At 41.1% G+C, this 23,772-nt stretch overlaps 1 protein-coding gene across 4 annotated transcripts in view; it reads left to right on the top strand.

Moving 5' to 3' along the window:
* The window catches only part of LOC119657273 (cytosolic purine 5'-nucleotidase), a 206,918-nt gene that overhangs the window by 73,549 nt on the left and 109,597 nt on the right, over positions 1-23,772 (top strand). Inside the window, exon 1 of one of the 4 annotated variants that reach the window (XM_038064109.1) lies at positions 17,757-18,366. The exons of the other annotated variants lie outside the window; for them this stretch is intronic. Within the exon in view, the coding sequence (XP_037920037.1) occupies positions 18,119-18,366 (248 nt within the window). The 5' untranslated portion in view covers positions 17,757-18,118. Of the gene's footprint in view, positions 1-17,756; positions 18,367-23,772 lie in introns of those variants that run through there. 4 annotated transcript variants of the gene reach the window in all.

Genomic DNA, 23,772 nt, shown 5'->3' with positions numbered 1-23,772 from the left:
CCAATTTATAACAATATGATAATCGTTAGCGCAACAATCCGTATTGGATCAGGGCCTTCAATTGTGCTAAAGCACTTCATTCAAGACCGTCACGGTACACGGTTAGAGTACCCTATAGGAGGCAATATGGTCAGCATTCCGCTCGCCCGATATTATTACCCTAATTTGACTCAGGTACTCATTCATTCCTCATTCAACTGGTATCCGACTTCAAATCACGATACAAATCCCTCTGCCACCAGCGAGATTTGAACCGCGACATTCCGAACGACAGCCTTGTGAACTGACCATTCAGCTATCCGGACACACTAATTAGGTGAGCCTAAAGGATACCTAGTTTGCTCTGGGGATTGTATTTTGGCTTTGATGTTTGTTGCACGCTCATAATGGTTAGCAGTTGCAAGAGTGGGGTAATTTCTTCTGCTTCCTCGCAAAATACCCCAAATACACCATTTAATTTGTAGTGGACCTGCACATCTTGCGCTATGTCAGCAATCGCTTGATTTCAAAGACATCAATCAAGAGCGGACGTTGAGGTGAGAAAATTGTTGTGACTTATACTAGTATAGTCTGGCTGCTAGTGTTCCTACTATAAAATTCTGCAAAATAAGACAACCGTTTAACCACCGTGTATTGTTACGGTGGTGACACTAGCCGCTTTCATTGCGTATGCCAAAGTCTTTACCCCCGGTTGACCATAAAGATCACCTGCAGGCACGTTGCAGGCAGCAAAGAATTAAATCATGTGGTCAGCTGCAATCATAATGAGCTGCATCAATCCCTGGATCTTGTTAATAGCGGAAGTTCTTAAAGATGGCAATGCCAATACAATATCCAACTAGGGCCACCTTAGTAGAGAATTCTATAACCATTTTTACCACGTCCATGCCACCGTTATTATCGGAGAACACAGCGCTTGTGAAGGACTTTTGACTGTTCTTTCGTCTTTTCGGTAAAAGTGTCAATATTTAGCATGCAAACCCGGATTTTTGTGGCTTAGATTACTATGCATTCCTCAACGCGTATTCTGGCTCGGCCAGTCACCAAGTGACATCAAGTCTGATTGGATTTAGCATATTGGAGTATCTGCGCCCATACCTTATCCTTTGATAACTTTTTCGACCTTTTGTTTTTAATTTAACATTCCGAGGAGAGTACCTCAAATACTCCTACTTTATTACGAGTTTAAACAGACATATAACGTAAGTGGCATGTCGTTGCTTTCAACTACTTCTTATCCTTTCAGTGATATATTCAGCTAAAACAATTTCTCGCGAAAAAAATTTGTCCGAGAAAACCCTTTCATCAATAATACAGAGGGTATTATATGACACCAAATGTGCATAATCCATTGTTCAGCAAATTGTTTCCAAAATCAGCAAATGAGAATATTTATTGATTCGTTTTGTTAGCTTCGATCTAAGAACGTTACCCCGCAGGCTTCACCATTTTTTAAGATTTTTTGCGAAACAAAACCTTATTCGAATTGATTCGATGTTTGTCTACCCATCTGTCTGCCTCCCTGTCAGTCTGTCACCCCCGGTTTATTCGAAATCGGCTAAACCTATTGTCACGAAATTTGGTGAGAACGTATGGTCTGTGAATCCCTTTACATATAGCCATTGACGCCATTTTGTGCTGAGTTTAAAAGGGGGTCCCCATGCATGCGAATGTGGGTGCACATTTTTTTCCACAAAATATGGTCGTGTGCGGTGGGGTATTAAATGAAGGGGCTCAATTAGTACTTTTCGAAACTGGTCCCATATTTGATATCGGGTGTAATATAGGCGAGTAAGAGCTCAGAATATGACCCTCAAAAAGCGTAACAGGCCACGTTCGCAGAACCTAACACCTGAAAAAATTGCAGTGGTGTATCTGAATGAAATCTGGGCCTTAAAATAAATCCCGTTCCAATGCTTGCACATATAAAGTTAATAATAGTATATGCCTCCAACCAGATCAAGCAGGCGGAGCGAGATCTTGGGCTGCACATCAATGAAGGCAAGATAAAGTAGCGTCAGTACCAAAAACCAACCAACCAACAACATCAAATCGCACTGGTCAAACGGGAAGAATAAAGACAGGAGACTACAACTTTGAGACTATCCTATCTAGGGTCGAAAATCAGAACCGATAACAGCTACGATGATGAAATCCGCGCACGGTTGTTATCAGCCAACAGCTTACAAAAACTGTTCCGCTCGAAACGTCTCACCATAGGGTCAAAACTCTCACTGTACAAGACTATGACCTTGCCATTCCCCATGTATTCCTCGGAGACTTGTGTTCTTAGCAAAAAAACTGCGAACTCTTGGCAGCGTTCGAGAGAAGAATCCGCCGAAGAATTTTTGATCGCCTACATGAGGATGGACGATTCCGTAGCCTACATAACGACGAAGTTTATGAGCGATACCAGGGCAGGTTGTGGATAAAATCCGGCTCAATAGATTACGATGGGCGGATCACTTAATCCTTATCGATGAGGATAATCCAGCCCGGAAAGTCTATAAGAGCAATCTTTATGGTAGAAAAAGAAGACCGCTCAGACCCTGCCTGAGATGGAGCGACGTCGTAGGTCAGAACGCCAGACAGTTTTTAGGGATATCGAATTGGTGAACCTCGGCGGGGCCGGGATGTCTGGAGTTCCTTATTAAGGCAGGCCTAGATTGGATAACGGTTGTTGCGCCGTCGATGATGATGATGAATAGTATATGAGCATATTTTAGAAATTGGCCGGAAACCCCCCTTAAATTCATGATAGAAGTACAAAATGTGTCAGTGGTATAAGGGGTGTCAAAGCATAACTCTGGGTAATGTGAAGGATCTTCTAGTTTGAAAAAAAAATAGTAGTTTAAGGGAATGAAAAAATGTGCATAGAAAATTTCTCACACTCACACAAAACCTTTATACCCGGAGTGCCAACTTCCGGTATTCCGACTTGTTTAAAAATTCAATGGTTCAAAGGCCATTTCTCGAAAACCGAACATTACTTCTTGTAGTGAATGATATTTTTGAAGGAGGTGTATTGTGATTTTTCCGGTCCATCATTCGTCCAAGTATTTAAAAATTTGCCGATTGGCTGAAATTTCTTCTAGCCCATCTTGGGTATAACAGACAGCCTTCACTTCTATCCCACTGTTCTGCAGCTCTAGATCGAGCTACGCATACGCCATCCTGTTTTTGTAGATTCCATTGTATGTTGTAACCAGCAATGGAGTGAATTATCGTTTTTCCCTTATGTCTGACTGTACCACTTCTGCTCCTATATATCAGCACAGAGAGAACATTGGTTTAAAAGAGCCTCCACTTGATGTTGGTGTTGAGATAGCTGCATTTTAACAATGCAGCGAAAGCATATTTAGCCCTGTTAATGGGTCGAGCGACATCATCAGTTCGGCACAGTAACAACACTACTTAGATAAGTTGACCAATGTCTTTAACACACTTTCTATTAATGCAGATTGGAGGAGGAAGATATGCACCTTAGACTGAGAGAGACGTTAGACGTCCTTCAGCCAAGATAGCATGAAGAACGTCATCGATCACATGTAGTAATAATATCGGTGACAGGATGCACCCCTGACGGACTCTGCTTTCGATTTGAAATTCCTCCAGGGGCGGGACTTGATTTTATTTTCATGTCTACCCTAGATTTCCTCGTATTGCACCAGTTGTCACGAGGAGGAAATAAAAGCATTTAACTGAATGAGCGAGATTGAGCATTCTCCTAAAATTGATTTACCTGTAAGATAAATTTTCTGACAAACAAACTTTTTCTTTCTCCACTCTTCATTGAAAAGGATTTATTTCGCCCTTCAATATCGCTTTCTATTGCCATCTGTTTTTTTTTTCTCGGAAACTCTATTAAGATACTTTCTTGTTTTGACAAAAATATGCAACCTTAAGGGAGTTTTCAAGACCCTTGCATCTTATTCAAGTATCTGATCGTTCATTTCAATTTTTCCTAATGGCTTTCTTGAAATTTCAAACAAATATTTCCTCCAAGTAAATCCTTGTCTGTCTGGAAAGTATCGCATTACACAGAATAATGTTTGCAATTTCCAAGCCCATAAAGAATCATTCCAGGAATCTGTTGGACAATGTCATGCTTTATATATCGTTCTGCGGACGATTATTCAGGGTAAGCAATAGAGAGCTATCATTTGCTACATAGCCTGTGGGGGTTTCTGTGAAGCTATAATCCTAGTATAAAGTAGACTACAAAGAATACTCTGCTTGGAATCATAAAACTTTCTCTTGGCTTCCGGGAATTTCAAAAGGTTCTCCTGTAACATTGGTGGTTTACTTGTGCAATGAAAAGCATTCATAATCTCAACTTTACTTTCCTAGTTAAGTCGTCTGGATTTTATTGCGACTGCAGACAACTTATGGGTTAAAATAATAAAACTTGTTGTTTCTTTTTCGTTGGTGTGGGTATTTATTCACAAGTTGCACTGATGAAGGGAACAAGTGGTTCCCGAAATATCGGTATTTGCAAGAATAAATACCCACACCAACGAAAAAGAAACAACAAGTTTTATTATTTTAATTAATTAATCGTTGGAAACACCGCATAATTTCACTCAACTTATGGGTGTTTTACAGACAATTCTCAATTGAGTACAGAAATATGCAAGCATATTACCAGGATTATCTCCGCTTTAATCCTCATATTTCTCTTGCATTTGAATGTAATTTCTAAGAGAGCTACTTTTGGATTTAACTCCACTTCTCTTTCAATAGCAAGATGATAAAGAAAGCTATAAGTTTTGTGGACGGACTTGTATCTCCTTTACATATTTGCATCTTCTGCTACAATATTCCAAAGAATAAATGTGACAGTAATCAGATTGCACTGCAATACCAAAGGAATCGCCCTTAAGATGGAAAACTGAATGACCGCTTGCTAATTGGGATAACTTGTTCGCAAAGGAAGGTCGTCAGTCCCCGAAGGATATATCCTGTTTATTTAGCGTATGTCTTTAGATTCTCCCCCGGTATTCTGTATTACGACAGTTAATAGGCATGTACAAATTGGAATGACCTCAAGGATACTCCCATCTGATATCACTGGAGTTTATTTGTTTCAAATGGAATAATCGTGTAAATAAACGACCTCTAACCAAAATCTCCTTATGTCCTGTAGATAATTCAAAATCCATTTCAGAATCATGAATATGGAATTCTAGACATTATCCCGGAGTCCAATTATCCAGGGATTAAAGGAAATGATGCCTCTACGAATCATTTCGCTTAGAATTGCTTTGGTCATAACCACAAAGCTCATCAACTTGACTTTGAGTTATGATATGCTTGCAAAGTGACAACAGTGAAACATTAACTGCTTTCAAATGACAAACAATGAGATTCAATTATTTGCTTGGATGCATTGTACTTGACGTAGTCGATATTTGGGAATAGGATCTGACACACTAATAGACTCCATTTATGCAATGTTAACGTACTTATGTACTTCTCAGCCTCTATAATGTCACGACATTAAGGAAATTAATAGGGCTCTCGACGCTATTGCCAGAGATCCAGCGAGAGCCATAAATGCGGCATCCCAGCCTCGCTGTTTTAGACTTTGTACAGTATTAAGTACATAATAAAAATAAAGAATGGTGAAAATCCTTTAAATTGTACACATGAATCAAGACGGGAAACGTTATGGTCTGTTATTTTTATATTTTAACTCGACTAGGGCTCTCAATTTAAACCCAATTTTTTGGGTGAACGAAATTTCAGGACGAATATCTGTTGTTTCAAATGAAAATTTTCACTACGAACGTTAATAACAATCAACGAACATTAGGCCTTAGAATATCTCTACCTCGGCAATGAAAGAGTGCACATTGGTCGAGCGGGCGCAAGAATCTAGATAAAGTTTCGAAAGCATATTTGTAGAAAGTAGTTCGGTTTCTGCTAAAAGTAAGTGATAGGTTGGCTTCTGGAAAGCAAGCGGAAGTAATTGTAAGGTTGGCCAAGGATAAGTGCTCTCCTCGTCCTCCAGCCGTTGCGTCATGACTTGGAAACCAATTTTTTAAAATAGAAAATATTACATTGATGCTCCGAAATGTGGACACAAACTTGTGGAAGCTGGACTTTTGTTTGAAATTTGAGGGATTCATAAGTCCGCCATCCACTTGATGGCTTACCGGACCAGTTGGAAAGCAACATACTTCCACGGTTGTGGTCCACGGGACCCTCATTCTTGGACAAGCTTCCAAGTTTTAAAAAGTATACGACTTGCGATTTCATCCAGGACAAGGGAGCAAATGCCACCATTTCGGTCACACTGTTTCCAGGACAAAGGTGAGGCAACGTCTGATGAGTTGCCTTTGTCCTGGACCAAACCGCAAGTCATATACATATTGAAGTTATTATCGTGTTATGGGGATGTTCTGACCAGGAACGAATATTGGATCTGATACAGGTCGAAATCCGATCAGTGGTGTTCGATATAAAATATACAAAGACCCATCTAACATACAGCAGTAAAGAGACTACTTTGCTCTGTGCACCATAGAAATCCTGAATAATCACTACAGGGGCTAGTAGTGAGTCTAAATGAGGCAATGATTCGCACGTTGGCCACAGATAGCCTAGTCAATCTCAATCTCGTGCGGATATTGAATTCTTTATGGGGCGTGCAAACGGCGGCATAAATTTTATTAAAACGTAGTAAAATTCCTGATCATATTCCAAAGTTGTTCGCATCGACTGGTGCAGAAAGGCTACCTTATCGGTAGCTGATTTTGCTGGGGTCAAGACTCCTCGATAAGGATTAATGATGTTCTGCGCACATGCTCCCAAGTAGTGTGGCTGTCAATATCCCCTAAATGGGATATAATGCATCAACCACAGATATGTACCATCGTCGCCGGCTTGCTGAAATGTTTTTCATCTCTCTCCAGGTCTTCCCGGCGAGACATCGCTCCTACTCTATTGTTCTGCGTCATGTATTTCTAGAGCGACCCACTCATTGGCCACTCTGGCAATGGATTGCATTGAATGACATTGCTAGTAATGACGTTGTTACACTTTGTTAAATTGTGCAATATGTAATACCTAAAAAAAATAAAACTAGGTAGCTTGCTCCTACTACAATATATTTTAATAGTTAGTAAATACGTATTTCGAAAGCTACTTACTCTATCCGCAACTACTGGAGACGAATGTCGCGCCTTCTCTCCAACTCAATCGCATATATAGCCTGGCGCCTTTTTCTCTGGAAGCTATTAATCAAGAATATCAATCCTTTTCCCCGAATTGGGATAGTATCCTGCGTCCTCTTTTTTCCTCCGAAGCTGGTAATGACAAACTGCGCCGTTTTCTTCTCAATTTAGCTTTAAAGCAAAATACGACAATAAAGTATATTTTATAATTTGCTGCAACACCGAGCTTTGCTGGTAAATACCAAGTAGTTTCAATAACCATCCAGAATTGTAAAATTGATCAAGGCGGAAGCAAAGCTAGGCTAAGTGGATCGCCTTTTTCCGTGGCAGGAGCAATAATAATTACCCATTACCTGGAAGGAGTAGATTGTTTAAATTGCACACTGACTTTGGTTTTTTGGGAATTTGCATTACTTTTTTACGAGTTGAATCTAATATTGAAATAATATCTTTTCGTGTTTTGCTGAAGCGCACACTTCCATCGCAGCAGCTCTGGAAAGAGAAAATGGACAACAATTTCGAAAGAGCAACGGTGCTGTTAGCACATTGATTCTTCCAAGTAGAATAGTATAGTTTCATTTCCATTCGAATTTATTACTTATTTGTATACGGTTGCCATTTGGTGGTATATAACGCGTCAATCACACCTACGCACCATAGTTGACGGTTCGCTGAAATACGCTTCAACTTTCCCCAGGACTACCCGAGACGCCTGCACTCCTCCTTTACTGTTCTACGCTCTGAGGCGATCCGCTTGTCAGCGATCTTGGAGAGTAGGTACGACTGTATGGCATAGCTATAAATGGAATTGCTGCCCCTTCTTAATTTCTGATACCATCGGGTACGAGTGGCAGGCCTATGCGCCGACCAAAGTCTTCGTTTGAAATAGTATCAGGCCAGCGTAGTCCTAAAATACTAGGCAGACCGGTGTTCACGACGGCTCGGAGTTTTCTAGTGATAGTGATGGTCACTTTCCATGCGCTGGAAGTAGCACACAGCAAGAATACTAACACAAAACAGCCTCAACTTAGCCTTGTTGTTGAGATAACTGCATTTCCAGATAAACAAGGCAGGCAAAGCAGATCTAGTTCTGTTAATGCATCAGGTACAGACATGAAGTTCGGTGCAACAGTCAGCAAGAACCACGCTTCCTAGATATACAAATTTATCAACGCCTTCGATGACCATCAGACTGAGAGCCTCGGTTTGGTTGATGTTTATCTTCAGTTCAACCCTACTTGTTTCTCTTTGCAAATCTCAAACCACTTGGCCAATGTCTACAACCCGGTGGGAGAACAAACAGATGTCATGAGCGTAGTGGAGGTGTTTGAGGAAAGATGTCATAGTTCATTGGACTCCTCCAGCTCTTCCGGACAAAGCAGCATGACAGGATGCAACCCTGGCGGACTCCACTTTGGACTTCGAAATTCTCTGAAATTTTACTCCAGTGCAGCACGTGATATTTCGCGCCATCATATGTCGCTCTGATAATAGCTTTTAGTTTCTCTAGAATGCCCTGCTCTGCTGGGTAGAGCACTCCAAATATACTCGCTGTTCCCGCTTTCTGGAAATCAATGAAGAGCAGATGAAGCGAAGATATAAACACCGCGCATTTGTCCAAAATGATCCGTCGGATATTGGTATTCATTGGTATTCATATGGTCAGTACAATAGGATCCGAAGCGGAAACCAGTATGCTTCCTATCAGTAAAGTTTTCGAGATTTTCCTTGATGTGTTCCAGGATTATTTAACCGATTATCATTGTGACGGCAGAGAACAAAAAGATACCCTTCCAATTTTAGCACTCAAGACGGGTGCCCAGCATTTCCGTACGAGTGATTCCCAGCATTTCCGTGCGAATGTAAGTAGCAAATCTGCAGAAACTATAAGTACAGCGATAAATAACTCTGTGGGGAGACCATCGAGTCCAACGGTTTTACTCTATTTGAATGCATTGATGGCCGATGTGATTTATCTTCTATTTAGAGGAATAGTCAGCATCCACATGTTACGGCGACTACCTATTTTGTCTACAGGAGGAGGAACTTCACCGGATGGGATGGTGAAGTGTTCATTCCAACTCTTCTGCTATCGTGGATGAGAAGTCAACCGTTAAAATCCTTCACAGCGCTATTGAAAGATGTGCGACCACATGCAAACTCTTTCGTGATGTGGTATACACTTTTGAAATAATTGTGTTGTGGGGCATTTCCCGCTTCCCTGATCAGCACAATAAAAAATTTGCTGTTGTCACGAAGCAGACTTTATTGAATCTGCGCGTATTTCGGACGGTATCGGCGTTTGAGCACGTCAATCCTGCCATCACCCGCAGCAGTCAATAGACAGACTTCAATCCCTTTTATACGGCCCCTTCGGGGTGTGGCCATGTGGAGCCTAACGGCCAATTGCTCATTGTATTCTCAGGTGGTAACCCGCCGCCGATCATGAAAGAAGCTCTCCCATTGTCTATCTGAATCATACAAGCGCTTGACATTCAACTTGGAAAGTCGCAGCTCTTCAACTTTACCGGAAGTGGCAGATGCAACGCGTAAGCCATGGTAAGCGACCATTAGATGGTGATCCCTTTCATAGGCGGTATCATGTCTCTTATTACGCACATCCAAGGGGCATCCACTAAATCTGCTGCGCAAGTGCTCGAAATGTGTGCCACCAATGAAAAGTCAATGGAAGCTGCAGAAATCCACAAACCTCCCACCACATGTCCAAGCAAGGTGTTTTCAGAGTCCACCTTGATGTTCACCCGTCACGATCTCAATGTCACCTTTGGAAAGCCTCTCCTAAACTGCGTGTAATTTCCCATAGAAAGTATTCTTCCCCACTATATCGGAAATCTCCGTTGGTGCATAGCTGAAGTTTGTCAGACACCAGCTTCCAGGTCAAGAGAACTGGCCTAGTCAGAAACAACCCGATTTTCCAGAGTACATAAGCGTAGAAACATTGTGACAAGAGAAAGGACTACTTCCAGAGTCCCACCATCTTACTTCGCTTAGGCCCAGAATTTCCAGTTTATATCGTTGGAATTCTCGCTCGAGTTGCAGAAAACCAGTATTCTGAGGAGTCTCGCTACCTTTATCGAGGATCATGCGCATATTCTAGGAACCAATCATAATCCGTTTTCGAGATCGTTTCCGTGAGGTAAGTCCCTATACGAAGCGTTATTGACGATTTGGTAGCAATAAAGTTTAGAAATTTACAGGTTGCTAACTCACCAATTGCCATCCCTTTTAGTCGCGTTTTACGATAGGCGAGTGTATTATTAAACCCCAGCTTACAGGATATATATCGACCTCTAAACCCTGGATACGTATCGATTTCGCAAAGCTGGTATAGTTGGAAAATCATTCACCAATTGGCTAGGTATTTCCTACAAAACCCCACTATATACGAGAATAGAAGGATCGGCCCATTGTTCTACGACCGCTCATGTTTCCATCTAAGTGTTAAATCAAATTTTTGAAAATAATATACAAGTTTTAGGTTAAACTGTTAACTTTAAATTAACGCTTTATTCATTTACCAATTACGGAGTCGTTATTCATTGCTTATCCACTTTATTCATCGGTTATCAATTTTCATAGTAATGATAAGTAAAATGAATGTGACGCAACCGTTCGGAACCAATTATTAAGTGTGGCTAATTTCATGTGAATTGTAAAAACCGGATATGGTGATTGATGATATGTCATTCACATCAGATTTTGGTTTTTAAACTTCCTTTTGTCAAGCATTAGTAATGAGGACTTGCTTAGGGACCTGAGGATAGAGATAGTTAGTGAACTCATCAAAGAGCATGTAATTTTAGCCAAAGAAAATCTCACCTTCCCGGGGAATCACCTCCTAGTTTTCCATAGATTACATTATACAATCTCTTGCAGAAGCCATCCAGGATTACTAGCACATATCGTCAACTCTTTTGTAAGGATAAAATTAATTGCTTTTTGTGACTGTTAAAATTTGCAAATTCTGTTAATCTTAGCAACTCAATAAATTGTTAATCACAAAAAACTATTGCGATTACCTACCAACCGATAGTATCTGCTTCCCTTCACATTAAGACAAAATACAAAGGGTGACTTCCTATGCCAGTGTAAGATAAGTTTATTGATCATTCAAATTGAAAATAATATGCGTATCTCTTGCTAATTACAGCAAGGCAATCAAGGAATGTAGCAATTAATGAAATTTTCCCAGAACGTTATCACAGAGTCGCTTAAGGCTCCTTCGATTGACTGTTCCGTCTGATTTAAACAGTCACAATGCAATCAACTTGTTATTGAAGTAAAAGCATCAATATCTGTAATTACATCAGAAAGTAAGGTGATGTCTCCTGCTTTTGCGCCAGAGGTGCAATCAGTTTAGATGTATTGACACGAAAAAGAGTAAAACGCGATGCAAATAAACTTTTATGACCCAACCAAATAATTATCTCTGAAACTGATAACTGAATATTAATCGCAGACTCAATAAGATTCCATACACATGTACAAACAGAACAACAACTCATTCTCCATTGTATTTTGTTCTCTGCACAAATATATAATTTACTTCCTGATAAACATTTTTCGTAGTTTAGCATCCAGTTTCAGGGAGAGAATTTCGTTATCAGAAGAGATATGAAAATAATTTGGATGTTTATCGCTGGACAAATTTTGATTTGTCCCAATGGCGGAAACTTCGGAAGTTAGACAGTTTTATAAATTCATCTAAAATTTAAAAGCATCTTAGAAAAGCGTAATTGATCCTATGAAATCAATTGAAGTCACATTATATGTATATGACCATAGTATTAGCAATTGGCAATCAAGTGAAGTTAGTTGTGATTTTGCTGTATCAAACCACCACCAGTTGGCGCTGTTGGTGTCGGATAATGAAGTATAAATACTCCTACATTTAATCAAGGAGTCATTTCAGTTTTGACCATCGTTGTGATAACAGTGAATGAAAAGGAAAAAAGGATGGAAAAGAGCCGAAAACGTATACTTTTCTGTATGAGTTCAAACTCGATCATAAAACAGCGGAGGCCACCAGGAACATTAACACCGCATTTGGAGCTGATACGGTAAGCGAACGAACCACACGGCGGTGGTTCGAAAAATTCCGGTCAGGCGACGTAAACCTTCAAAGTGAGCCACATGGACATCCAGGACCATCGATTGATAACGACGAGCTGCGTGTGCTGGGCGAATCCGACACACGTCAGTATATGAGAGACATTGCAGAGAAACTGGGCGTACACTATTCGACAGTTTCCCGACACTTGCAACAACTTGGAAAGGTGAAAAAGTCCGACAAATGGGTACCGCAAGCCCTTACGGAGCAAAACATGGTGCTTCGAATGGACATTTGCAGTTCTTTACTCTCCCGCAACAGAAGCGATCCCCACAGAATAGTGGCATATGATGAAAAGTGGATATTATACGACAATCATCGTCGATCAGCGCAATGACTAGATGCTGATGAGCGACCGAAGCATATGCCGAAACCGAGCCTCCATCCACAGAAGGTAATGGTGACTGTTTGGTGGTCTACAGCTGGAGTTATCCACTATTCTTTTTTGGCACCTGGAGAAACAATAAATGCACAGAAATATTGTGCCCAACTCGAGGAAATGCACCAAAAGTTGAGTATTCAACGGCCGAGATTGGTCAGCAAAGATCGTGTGATACTCCTTCCCGGCAATGCACGACCTCATGTATCCAGAACAACGGTTCAAAAGTTGAACGAATTGCAGTATGAGACTCTGCCTCATCCACCATATTCACCGAACCTTTCGCCAACCGATTACCACTTTTTTAACCATTTGGATCATTTTTTAGCGGAAAAACAATTTAGAAACGAAGAGCCTGTCAAAATTGCCTTCGACGAAGGCAGGTTGGGAAACGGAACTCTACCTTTTGATTCGACAAAACTGCACTTACTGGAACTGCAACCATAATTGCTTTAACATTCCAGCGAAAGGCCAACCATAAAAAAGAATGAAATTCGTATGGTACAACATGTAAACCATCATAGAGTAGGCCCCTTATTGTTGCAAATAGCAAGGGATGTTTCCTTATTCTTAATTTTTCGGAATTCTACTTTCCATATCTATCTTTGATTTTGATTTTTTCCACCACTTTACTATCCACTTTCCACTACTATACTAAATAATAAGATGTAGATTCATATTCCGCAAGCGATAAAAAGTCAAAAACTTCGAATCCACTCGCAATCCTGAACGATGAAGTAGAGACTTTGCTAAACTTATGTCTCTGGAAGGCATGTTATTCATTTCGATTTGACCCCTGCACTTAGTGCCTAAGGTCAGTTACGAAAAAGAGAAAAACAATTCCTTCAAAGAAAGAAGCTGTCAACTTGACCATAAACAAATAAGCATAAGCAAATGGACCTGGTGGGGAGAGGAGCCTAAGGAACAGCCCGGCACTGGAGAAGTTGCTAACAGGACCCCAGGTACCTCAAGAAGGAACAGCGTACGCCCAGGGTTGCGTGGCCAATGGGCTTGGCATTTAGTATGTGAACTCTGAATACCTTAGAATACGATAGAAGAAGAGGTGGTGATGCCAGGCTCATCGAAGGCGAGCTGCTGGCTTCCAGCCAGGAAATAGTAGCCGCCCAGAGCAGCACAATTGATGTCAGCCGAAGGTCATGCATATTCTCAGCAAGATTACGAAGAATAAGGAGGCCAGTACAGTCGACGAGCGGAATTAAAATGACTTCGTTGAATACCAGGCGATTGTTGAAAAATATAACAGCAAATCCTTGGCAGACGAGCAGAAGGCAAAGTCCACCGCTCTCAAACGCAATCGATCTCAAGGCGTGGTGGAATAAAACACAAGCGGAGCCCAGTGTGCAACAACTCGGACGATAAGCAACCTCTGCAGAAAGCTAAGCAACAAAAGCCAGCCATCGATCCAAAAGGCGAACACACGTGATCCATCCACTGATTTGATTCATCTCAAGTGGTCCCACATTGTAGCTTTCTCAGTTCGTCCGTCGCTAAGATCAGTAAGCCGGGCAGAGCGTAAAGCTCAAAGTTACCTACAAGGATATTGTCAGGAGATCGGTCGCCCACATCTGGTTGCCGAAGGTTCGTAACGATAAGAACAAGTCCCCCCCCCTCCGCCCCCGAAACCCGCGCCTTGAAAACCACAAAGACTCCCATGGACGACTGCATAATTATCAAGGAGGAAGGACCCCAGACAAACAGCTAAGCCTTCCTGCTCCTCCACATAAACGAAGAGTGCTTGGAGGCATTGGAGAAATAGACTATAAAGTGCGGTTTGGAGTCAGAAACGCAAAGGTGAAAGTGTTCCGTCCAAAATCGGACGACGACCTGGATAATCGATGCCGCCAACGAACTGGAGGAGATGAGAATCGACGATCCGACGGGATTCACTAAGCCACCCACGCAAGCAGATCATGCTGAAGGTAACGCAGGAAGCTGCAGCACTCGAAGTGCACTTCGGCTAACCTGCTTGTCTTCATAGCACTAGTACAAGAGCTCTGGATTGGAGGCGACCGAACCGCCAAAGCGCTCCAAAGTAAATATTATAATTTATTCCACACCACAGGAGATGCATATCAAGACAGATCTAGAGCATTTATCCTCACGAGGAAGAGTTTGCATGCTTTTATATTTCCGCACTTGAGTTCCAACAACATAGTCGTGGTCAAACCGGAGCAGGCATGCCGACCGATCAGCTCCACCAGAAGAATTGCAAAATTTTACAATCGCCATAGCAGCAAAGAAGGCCAACCTGTTGATAGGCTGCGACGCCAATGCAAGGCATTCACTTTCGAATAGCACAGAAATCAACGAAAGACGTGAGTCATTCTTTGATTTTATTATTAAGTCAAATCTGCATGTAATAGGGACAGTACACCAACTTTCCATTTCCCCAGCTTGGAGAACTGTCGGTCCTTCATATCACCTTACTAACCGACAATGGGATTCTTAGGGAGGAGAACAGGAGAGAATCTGACCAGATATGCTTCTCAAACCATTTATGGATACTATTCAGTCTAAATCTCACCGCGGAGGTCTTCAAACCTTTCAGAAACCTCAGAAGGATCGACTGGAGGAAACTTAGTCAATTATCAAGAACAAACTCTCCAGTACACAAATTGACATGCCTGTCTTGTCATATCATTCGATAGACGAACTGGAGCTAAAGGTCGGAGCTTTGGAAAGGGCATTCCCTACCACCTTTAAAGTCTCGTGCCCTGCTAAATACAGCAAGAAGACATCGCCACCGTGGTGGAATAAAGATTTGTGCAGCAAGCTGACCATCTTCAAGATCTGCTACAGGCATAAATATTGACAGCCATACAAGGACTGTCGCCCATCGTGACCGCCAAGAGGCGGTCCTGCTTGGACTATTGTCAGAACATTGGAGGCACCAGTACATCCATAAGGCCCAGTAAGATTCTGTTCAAGGAACATAGGAGCCTATCTTTGTTAAAAAGGTGGAAGATTCCTGGACGGAATCTTCTGGTGAAACGTTGGAGCTGAGAGTCAGAGCTCCAGCCGTGCAAGATTATCAAATAATATAAAAATAACAATTACCGAGAATAAAATCGACTAGGCTATAAACAGCTTCTCCACACTAAATCTCCGGGTGCAGATGGCATAATGCCAGGCATACTACAGAAGCAGCAAGAAAGGAGTTGTGATACGTATCACAGTCTTGGAGGCGCGCACGAGTGGTTTTCATACAATTCAAAGACATGAGTCAGCGAAGGACTTTCGAGCAATCAGCCTCACCTCTTTCGTGTTGAAGACCCTAGAGCGCGCCGTGGGCATCCACTTAAGGACGATTTTAGAAACAACGCCTTTCTCTAAGTCCTAGCACGCCTACCTTGAGGGCAAACCCGCAGAAATCGCTGCCTACGAGGTAATTGGCACGGTTAAACGGTCACTACAGTACAAGCACTATACTCCAGCTGCCTTCCTGGACATAAAGGGAAAATTCAACAACGCCATCAAGGAAGCCTTGACTAGCAGACCAGCTTGACCCAAAGTGGAAATTTTGCGGGATGAAGATATTGGCTTATGCCGAGAACTTGGTGATATTAAAGTCAGGATGTTTCCCTTCATTATAAGTAACATTATGGAACGAGCATTGGGGAAGGTGTGCCTGTGCACACATAAACTCAACCAAGCTGGAACTGATTGAATACCACCAAGGCAAGGGTACCCGAATACCACCTATCGCGACGCAATGAACAAAGTTTGGTTCTTTCCTCCAATGTAAAGTATCTGGATGTCATCCTGAATCCAAAGCTAAATTGGAGATTGAACATAGAACTGCGGGTTAAAAAGGCCTGTATAGCCTTCTATGCCTGCAAGAGAAGCTTTGCAAAGAAAATGGGTCTCCGGTCGAGTATGATTCTCTGGATGTACACAGCTGTAGTGTGTCTCATCCTAACGTACGGCTCTATTATATGTTAGCAGGCTTTGAGCAAAGAGTACAATAGAACGAAGCTTAACAGAATCGCGTGTGCAGGTGCTGCCGAGCCTCTGCAATTTCAAAGTACTCCTGTATCTTCTCCGCCTAGACCTCCATATTAAATACGTTGTACCGTGTAGTGCAATCAGACTACGTGAGTCCAGATTCTGGAACTGGCCCATAGAGGACCATTCCAGCAGACTCGGCATGCCCTACAATTCGCACTGCCAAAGGTGCGGAAAAGAGAGCGAAACTCTCAGGCACTTCTTTTGCAATTGTATAGCTCTCCTTAGAGTCAGGCTACGGACACTAAGTAAACCATTCTATGGAGACCTCAGAAAGATTTCCAGCTGCAGGGTGGAAAAGCTACTTTACTTCGTGAATACTACGGGCTGGCTCTGAAGATCTGAGCTGACTGGACTCTGCTTCCTTGCTCTCATTACAACAATGACTGTCTTAGGAGTTTATGACATCCAAACAGCGCAAAATAGCGCTGATTGGGCTCCTCGGAGCGGCCACTGAGGCGTACTTACTTACCTGCTGAACCGTAATGTCAGCATCACCTTAAAGTGAGTAGATGGACACCCTCAATACATATACCCTACGATCGATGCGCAAATGGGACCATCGTACACCTAAATATTCTTGTATAAAAAATACAATAAACGTTTCATTGTTGAGTACCAAACTTCCGATTTCCGGCTTGTTTGTTATTATCCTCGTTTGAACGTTTCGGATTACATTGGCATTATAAGGAAATCCCCTTCCACACAAATGTATGTAATAATTAGCCCTTCATGTCTAAAAATTTGAAGTTATATTCATGGGTGTAGACAAAGAGACAAGTAAAACTAATTTTCACAAAGTACCAAACCAAATTGGGGGGTGCTACCAACTAATCAAAAGTACCACATCGAAACGAGTCCCCGACTACTGTTTGCAGACACAACTTCCATTTTATTACAAGTCTCTCGCGTATAGAAACATTTGTTTAATTAACATTTTCCACAAAAATTATGCTAGATCGCATTATGGTCCGTAGTACCCCATCCAATGCACATGCCAGTCGGGTCAGCCAATCTTTCTAGCATTCAACCCGCTTGCTTCAGTATGCCACAGTTCGTGGACGTGATCGCGACTCGCAACTAATACTGGGAAAACTGATAGTCATATATGTAGACGTATCTGAAAAAGCTCAGCGCGCAATTAGAAATTCAGTATCAAAATAGAAATAGGTTTGATTGAATATACGTAGCTCCAAATCGCTCCAAACTGATAGTGCCCATATCTCATTAGTGGAAATAATTATTCAATTCATATCTACAGCGCGATATTTTGGGTGCCTTAATAGTAGCAATTGTGATATCGTATCAATCTCTCTTTGTGAATGTGATAACAAAAGCGAGGGTACAAAGAGTCCATCGTGTCTAGTAGAATTCTAGTGTGAAGTGGAAGCAAGTTGAGTAAAAATGCGGGAATTCGGTCAAGATCAACCGAAAGCCTCCAGCCCTGAGAAGTCGATTCTAAAACAGCCGACAGACTGGAGTATTAGCAATAATGGGGTGAATGGAAGCACCTCGACCGTGAACGCCAAAGCAGTCAATGGAAAAGTGCGAAAATGCTCGTTCAAAGATGATATCTATAGAATGGAAAATTCTTCAACACCTACAATAGCCACCGAACACGTTCATGGCTACAAGCGAGAAATCAGTCATAGGTAAGGTTTGCGTAAGAAATCGTTGACTAGTTGTAAGCAGCTGAGGCTAGAGGTGCAACAAGTTGCACGTTGCAGTGCAGATGATTGCAAGTTCACCCCAACAAGTTAGTGCAATATCACAGAATGATATCAGTAGATGCCAGTCATCGTTCGTCATCATGTCCAGTGTTTTCAGCCTTTCGGCGTAGACGTGATGAGGTTACTCATGAATGCTCAGGCACGCGTGTACACTTTGAAACGGTGATGCCACTTATCACAGATGGCAAGATTATCTCATAAAAGTATGCACACACATTTGAAAAGATATTGAATTTCGCAATGACGTGAGGACAATTTGGAATGGAAAGTAGATTTTGAGTCTGTTTCAGATGTAGATTTTCTGTCTTCGGTGGTGAATGACAGCAAATCGATCGATAATGGCTAATTACAGGGGAACTGATGGATGCTAAGTAGTAGTTTTTATGTAAAAAGGCGACGTGCATTGCATATGAATAAATAGTTTCCGAACAAGAAGAATCAGCACTGTTTCCTGCTGATTATTACTATAGATACTTTGGTAGTTGGTTTGAATCTTAAGTTTGAAAGAAAATTACATACGGAGACCTTTTCACTGAAGGGCTTTACTTTCAACCCGCCTAATAGCATTACACCAGCCTTGGCACGACCATTTAGCGCTGTAGGCCCGGTTTTACTCTACCCACACATCCCGCACTTTTAAATTCTTCATTTTAATTTTCACCTACGTGCAGTGTAGCTTTTCTTCAGGCAGTTTGGTAAGTAACGTGAAACATTCGAACTAGAATTTCTCGTTTAAAAACGTGTGCAAAACCATCTATTCCATTGGTGTTAATTTAAAGTTGCTGCATTGTGATTATGTTATGTTTCGCTTTGGGACCACCTGTTGTAGGTAAAATTAACACAGTTCGTTGAAGGTTATTACTTATGCATATTATGATGGGGCGTAGGATTCTCAGGAGAGAAAATGACGCGGTAATAAATTCTAGAAGATTCCCGAAGTTATTTGCAATCCTGACCAATTCCTTGGCTGCTATGCACTTCAAAGTAATGATACCACCTTAGAAGAATTTACAACAATCAAAAACATGAGTTGATGTTTTTCTCCAGCAAGCGAAAAGATTAATATCCACCGGAAACGCTATGGCCTTTATTAACATTTAAAACAAAGCAAAGCCAAACGAGCTCGGTTGTTGCAACCGCATCAATTCACTATTTGGAGCTCTCAAAATAAAAAGCCAATAAATTATTGGAGATTATTTATAACCCTATCTGTTGCTACAGAATGTTGGAAACATCTGTTTATTGATGTTAGTCATGTTGTTGTATTTAGAGAAGTCCGCACGCCTGCATTATTTATTTTGATAAATTGCGACGAACTTTGCTGACAAGGTTTGTGTCCAAACCAGACAGAGGGGCTTTTTTTGGCAAATTCACATGGTAAACTGTGTGAGGACTTCCGAAAACACGTTCTTAGATACCTGAATTACCTAAAAGGTAGATACTTACTATCAAAATATTACTATTCGGTAGAACCAGATTATAGGTCCTAGGTGACCTCGCAAGTAAAATGTATATTTCTCTCATATTGGATGTTGTGAGAATTTATATCATAAATTATTTTTACGGTTGCACGAGATACATATCTGGTTGTTTATAGTGCATCATTCATGCTGACGCACCATCGGTCCCGATATTCGTATATCTGCTCTGGCTCAGGGGCTCCAAGACTATTATAATTTTTTTCAGTTCCTGTTCGACATGCACCTGATAGCTTCTCACTTGTTGACCTTGACTTTTCAAGGATTTATAAGCGAATCATCCTGACTAAAAACTATGCTCTGTGAAAGGAAAGGGTAATATTTTTTTCTGAGAATATAATTGCATAACTGTAGTACCAAATAAACGGTCCTAATTAACATTTTTTTCAATCTAATCTTACCGGAGATCGGGATCAATTAGCATAATTTTTAGTTTCCTATTTTTTTATTCTTCCGTAATACTGACTTGTTCGATAAGTCATGGCCGTTTTTTTTTTTCTCTTCAATCTTTTAAAACTTGATTTTTTTAACAAAATATAACAATGAACCAGTCAACTCTACGTTATTTTTTATGACCTGCTCCCATCGCTTCTCTATGTATCAACGGTAAAAAACGCCTGATGTCGACTCTAAGGATTCATCCATTCAAGCCTCGCAGCGTTAGAAAGCGATCCGAAGAGATGAATAACGCCAAGTAAGGAGAATAAGGAGGATGACATAGTACTTCCCAATCAACTGCTAGAATTCCTTGGTCATGTTGGCCGTGTAAGAATTGGTATGATTGTTCTGGATGGTGATTCTATGATGGCGATGAGGCCAGTTTTGCCGGATGGATTCGATTAGTCATTAATTTTGCTGAACGTAATGCTTCGCACTCACTGTTTGATTGCGATCTGATAGTTCGTATTAGATAATGCCTTCCCAGCCCTAAGATATGCGCAACATCATCTCTCTGCGATTCAGTCGTTCTTCAATAAACTCAATGAGCCTCCGGACCTAGCAGCGTCGTCCAATTTGTAACCCAATTTCTTGCAGGTCGTTCAAGTATAACGCCTTCTCTGTACATGCCGAAAATCGCTCGAATAACTTTCGTGGCTTTGGTACATTAATTAAAGGCAAACAATAAAAATTCGGTACTACTATAACTTTGTTAAAAATTATAAGATTTGCACCAAAATTTCCAGAGCGGTGCTTCATACTAAAATTTATTATTACAATTTTACGGATCTACGATGAAATTAAGAGGATTCGTAGGATACTCGTAGAGTATCTTGAGGGTTGGATACGGTGTGTTTGTCAAATTTTTCGGTTGGGTAGTTTCTCAGAAAGGATCCTTAAAATAATTAATCATTTTCGGACCTCCGAAATTTCAAATTTCCCCCTTTGCAAACAATGTCAAACCTAATATCTGCTTCGAAAAGTACTAATCGAAACGTTTCATTTGATACCTGAAATGACTACATTCAATGGAAAAAATGGGCACCCATCTTTTATGTGTATTTTTAGTTCAACGTTCAGTTCTTCAGTTCTACCCTTTCTACCGAATTTCGTGACAATATGTGTAACCATTTCTAAAAAAGTGTGTGACAGACTGACAGTGAACCAATTTTAATACGGTTTTTTTACATAAAAGCCCAAAAATGGCCTTGACTTACCACAAAACCCCTCTCTGGTAATAGCATGGACGGCAGCTCCGTTCTACAGACACGAATGTTCAGGCTTAGATGACATCATTTATGCCCTAATAATAGGGGAGTGGATGCGCTGGATCTACATCCATTTTAATTACCTAACGTAAAGTGAAAGTGATATGCATTTGGGAAGCAGAAAAACTACCTACACGCGCACAAAAAGTTTTCGATCGAGCAAACTTCTATGAAAAGGACTGGAAAACTAGTAGACCGCTTCATAAGAATTATGTACATTCGCAGCTGATCGGGTGACTAAAGGCAACTTGCCTAGCAGAACGGCAAATCCACGGAAACAACACTACATGAATTTATAAGAAAAATTGAGAAGGCGACATTCCAAAAGGACATCCAAGATGCCTTCAACTACGCCTAGTTCGCAATGATTTGCGGCCCGGTGAAGTAACACGGAACTGATCCGGTAATATTCAGTTGGACTTTTCACATGCTGGAGTGCACAAGCATTTGTGGACATTTTATCCGGTAAATGTTATCGGCAAAATTGCAGACACATATCTGACCCCTTAAGCGCAACTTCGTCGTTTATTTAGAGTTGGTGCATTCTTATCGAACTGATAATAAACTCCTGGAAGACTGAACTATAGTGGGTAGGTAGGGAAGGTGCACTTTATCGGGAGTGGAAATCCAACTAGTACAAACAGTCAAGTATTTGGAGGTGCACCTCCGTTCAAAACCAACTATCATAGAAAAGATCGTATCTAAAAAATATCAGAAATCCTGCAGATTACTCTGGTACTGTAGGACTGCGAAATAACAACGGGAGTACACTGGATCTAAATGTCCTAGTTAAAGCGCATGCCTCGTCCGGCCGTCGAGGCTACACTTTACTGATAGCTGGGTCGCTTCGCTAAGTACTAGGTGTACACACGTTTTTCCTCGGCCAAACGCGCTTACAGGTGTCGAAAAGAAAGTGTCAACGAACACGAAAGATACGAACACTAGATTATGTTATGAAATTTGCTTTCTAGCTTTTTCACGACTTAACCCTCAGGAACAAGGAAAACCGCCTGAACAATTGCGTTTTACTCCTGAACAGATAATACTCTTTCTTTTCTTTCCTATTTGGGGGAGAATGAGAATTGGAGTCTTTGTAAAAGTGTTAAACGCTACAAAACTGTTTACTAGAAGAACGAAATACCGCCATCAAGAACAGGATTTCATCCTCGCAAGGTTTTATTGTGTCTTTGGTTGGGATATTCGAGGTAACAGGGGACTGTTACCACGCAATCAAACGCTGTTAGCGAAAGGAGCATTGAGAACATCCCTCTCTGGTGAACAGAGATAAAATCATACTTCACCATGACAAGGTTTAGCCTCACACTCCTGCATTCATTCAGAGGTAGATTGCGGTGTAAGATTGGAAGCAGTTAATCCAAGCACAGTTTTCCTCTGATCGTATCCGTTCAGATTTTTACTTGTTTCCCTCCTTGGACAATCATCAAGGAAGAGAGGACACTCTAAAAACCACAGTTTCTTTTCATTCAAGTACTTTGAATTTTACAAAAATATATCACGAGCGAAGAATTAAACGAATACAAGTCAGAAAACGGAAGCTCGGCACTTCAGTTCGCAGTAAATTTTCAAAATATGATAATATATTATTATTAACTATACTTGAACAGATATCGAAACAGGGAGTATTTTGAGGCCTAGATTCCATATGGGTGGACCACCATAGTTTTTTTCAAATTTTTCGGTAGGGTAGTTTCTGAGAGCGGGTCTTTAAAGTGCAACCAATGTCAAAACTAATACCTGCTTCAAAAAATACTAATCAAAACCTCTCACACACATGTCTATATTCAGTGAATAAAAAATTTTGCTCCTCTTTAAGTGGATGGGCACTCTACCCTCCTTCCCCCCGTAAGGTCCACATGGTATATTGTTCCATGTTCCTCGCAAAATTTCTTAGTAGGTATGACCGTGTCTAAGAAAAGAACGTGCGACAGAGAGACAGTGAACCGATTTTAATAAGATTTGGTTTTTAGTAAAATCTTAAAAATGAAAAAAACTCATGCGCACACCCAATATTAAGACGATGAAAACCGATTTTCTGACATAATTTTATTCGTAGTGGAAGAACCGCACCATTTAAATCTGTTCTGTCTGGCGGTAGACGTTGAAATAGCAGCAGCATATCAAAC

This window comes from Hermetia illucens, chromosome 5, assembly GCF_905115235.1.
Source record: "Hermetia illucens chromosome 5, iHerIll2.2.curated.20191125, whole genome shotgun sequence".
Classification (NCBI taxonomy): Eukaryota; Metazoa; Arthropoda; class Insecta; order Diptera; family Stratiomyidae; genus Hermetia; species Hermetia illucens.
The sequence above is the reverse complement of the archived record's forward strand: the minus strand, read 5'-3'. Positions and strand labels throughout refer to the sequence as shown.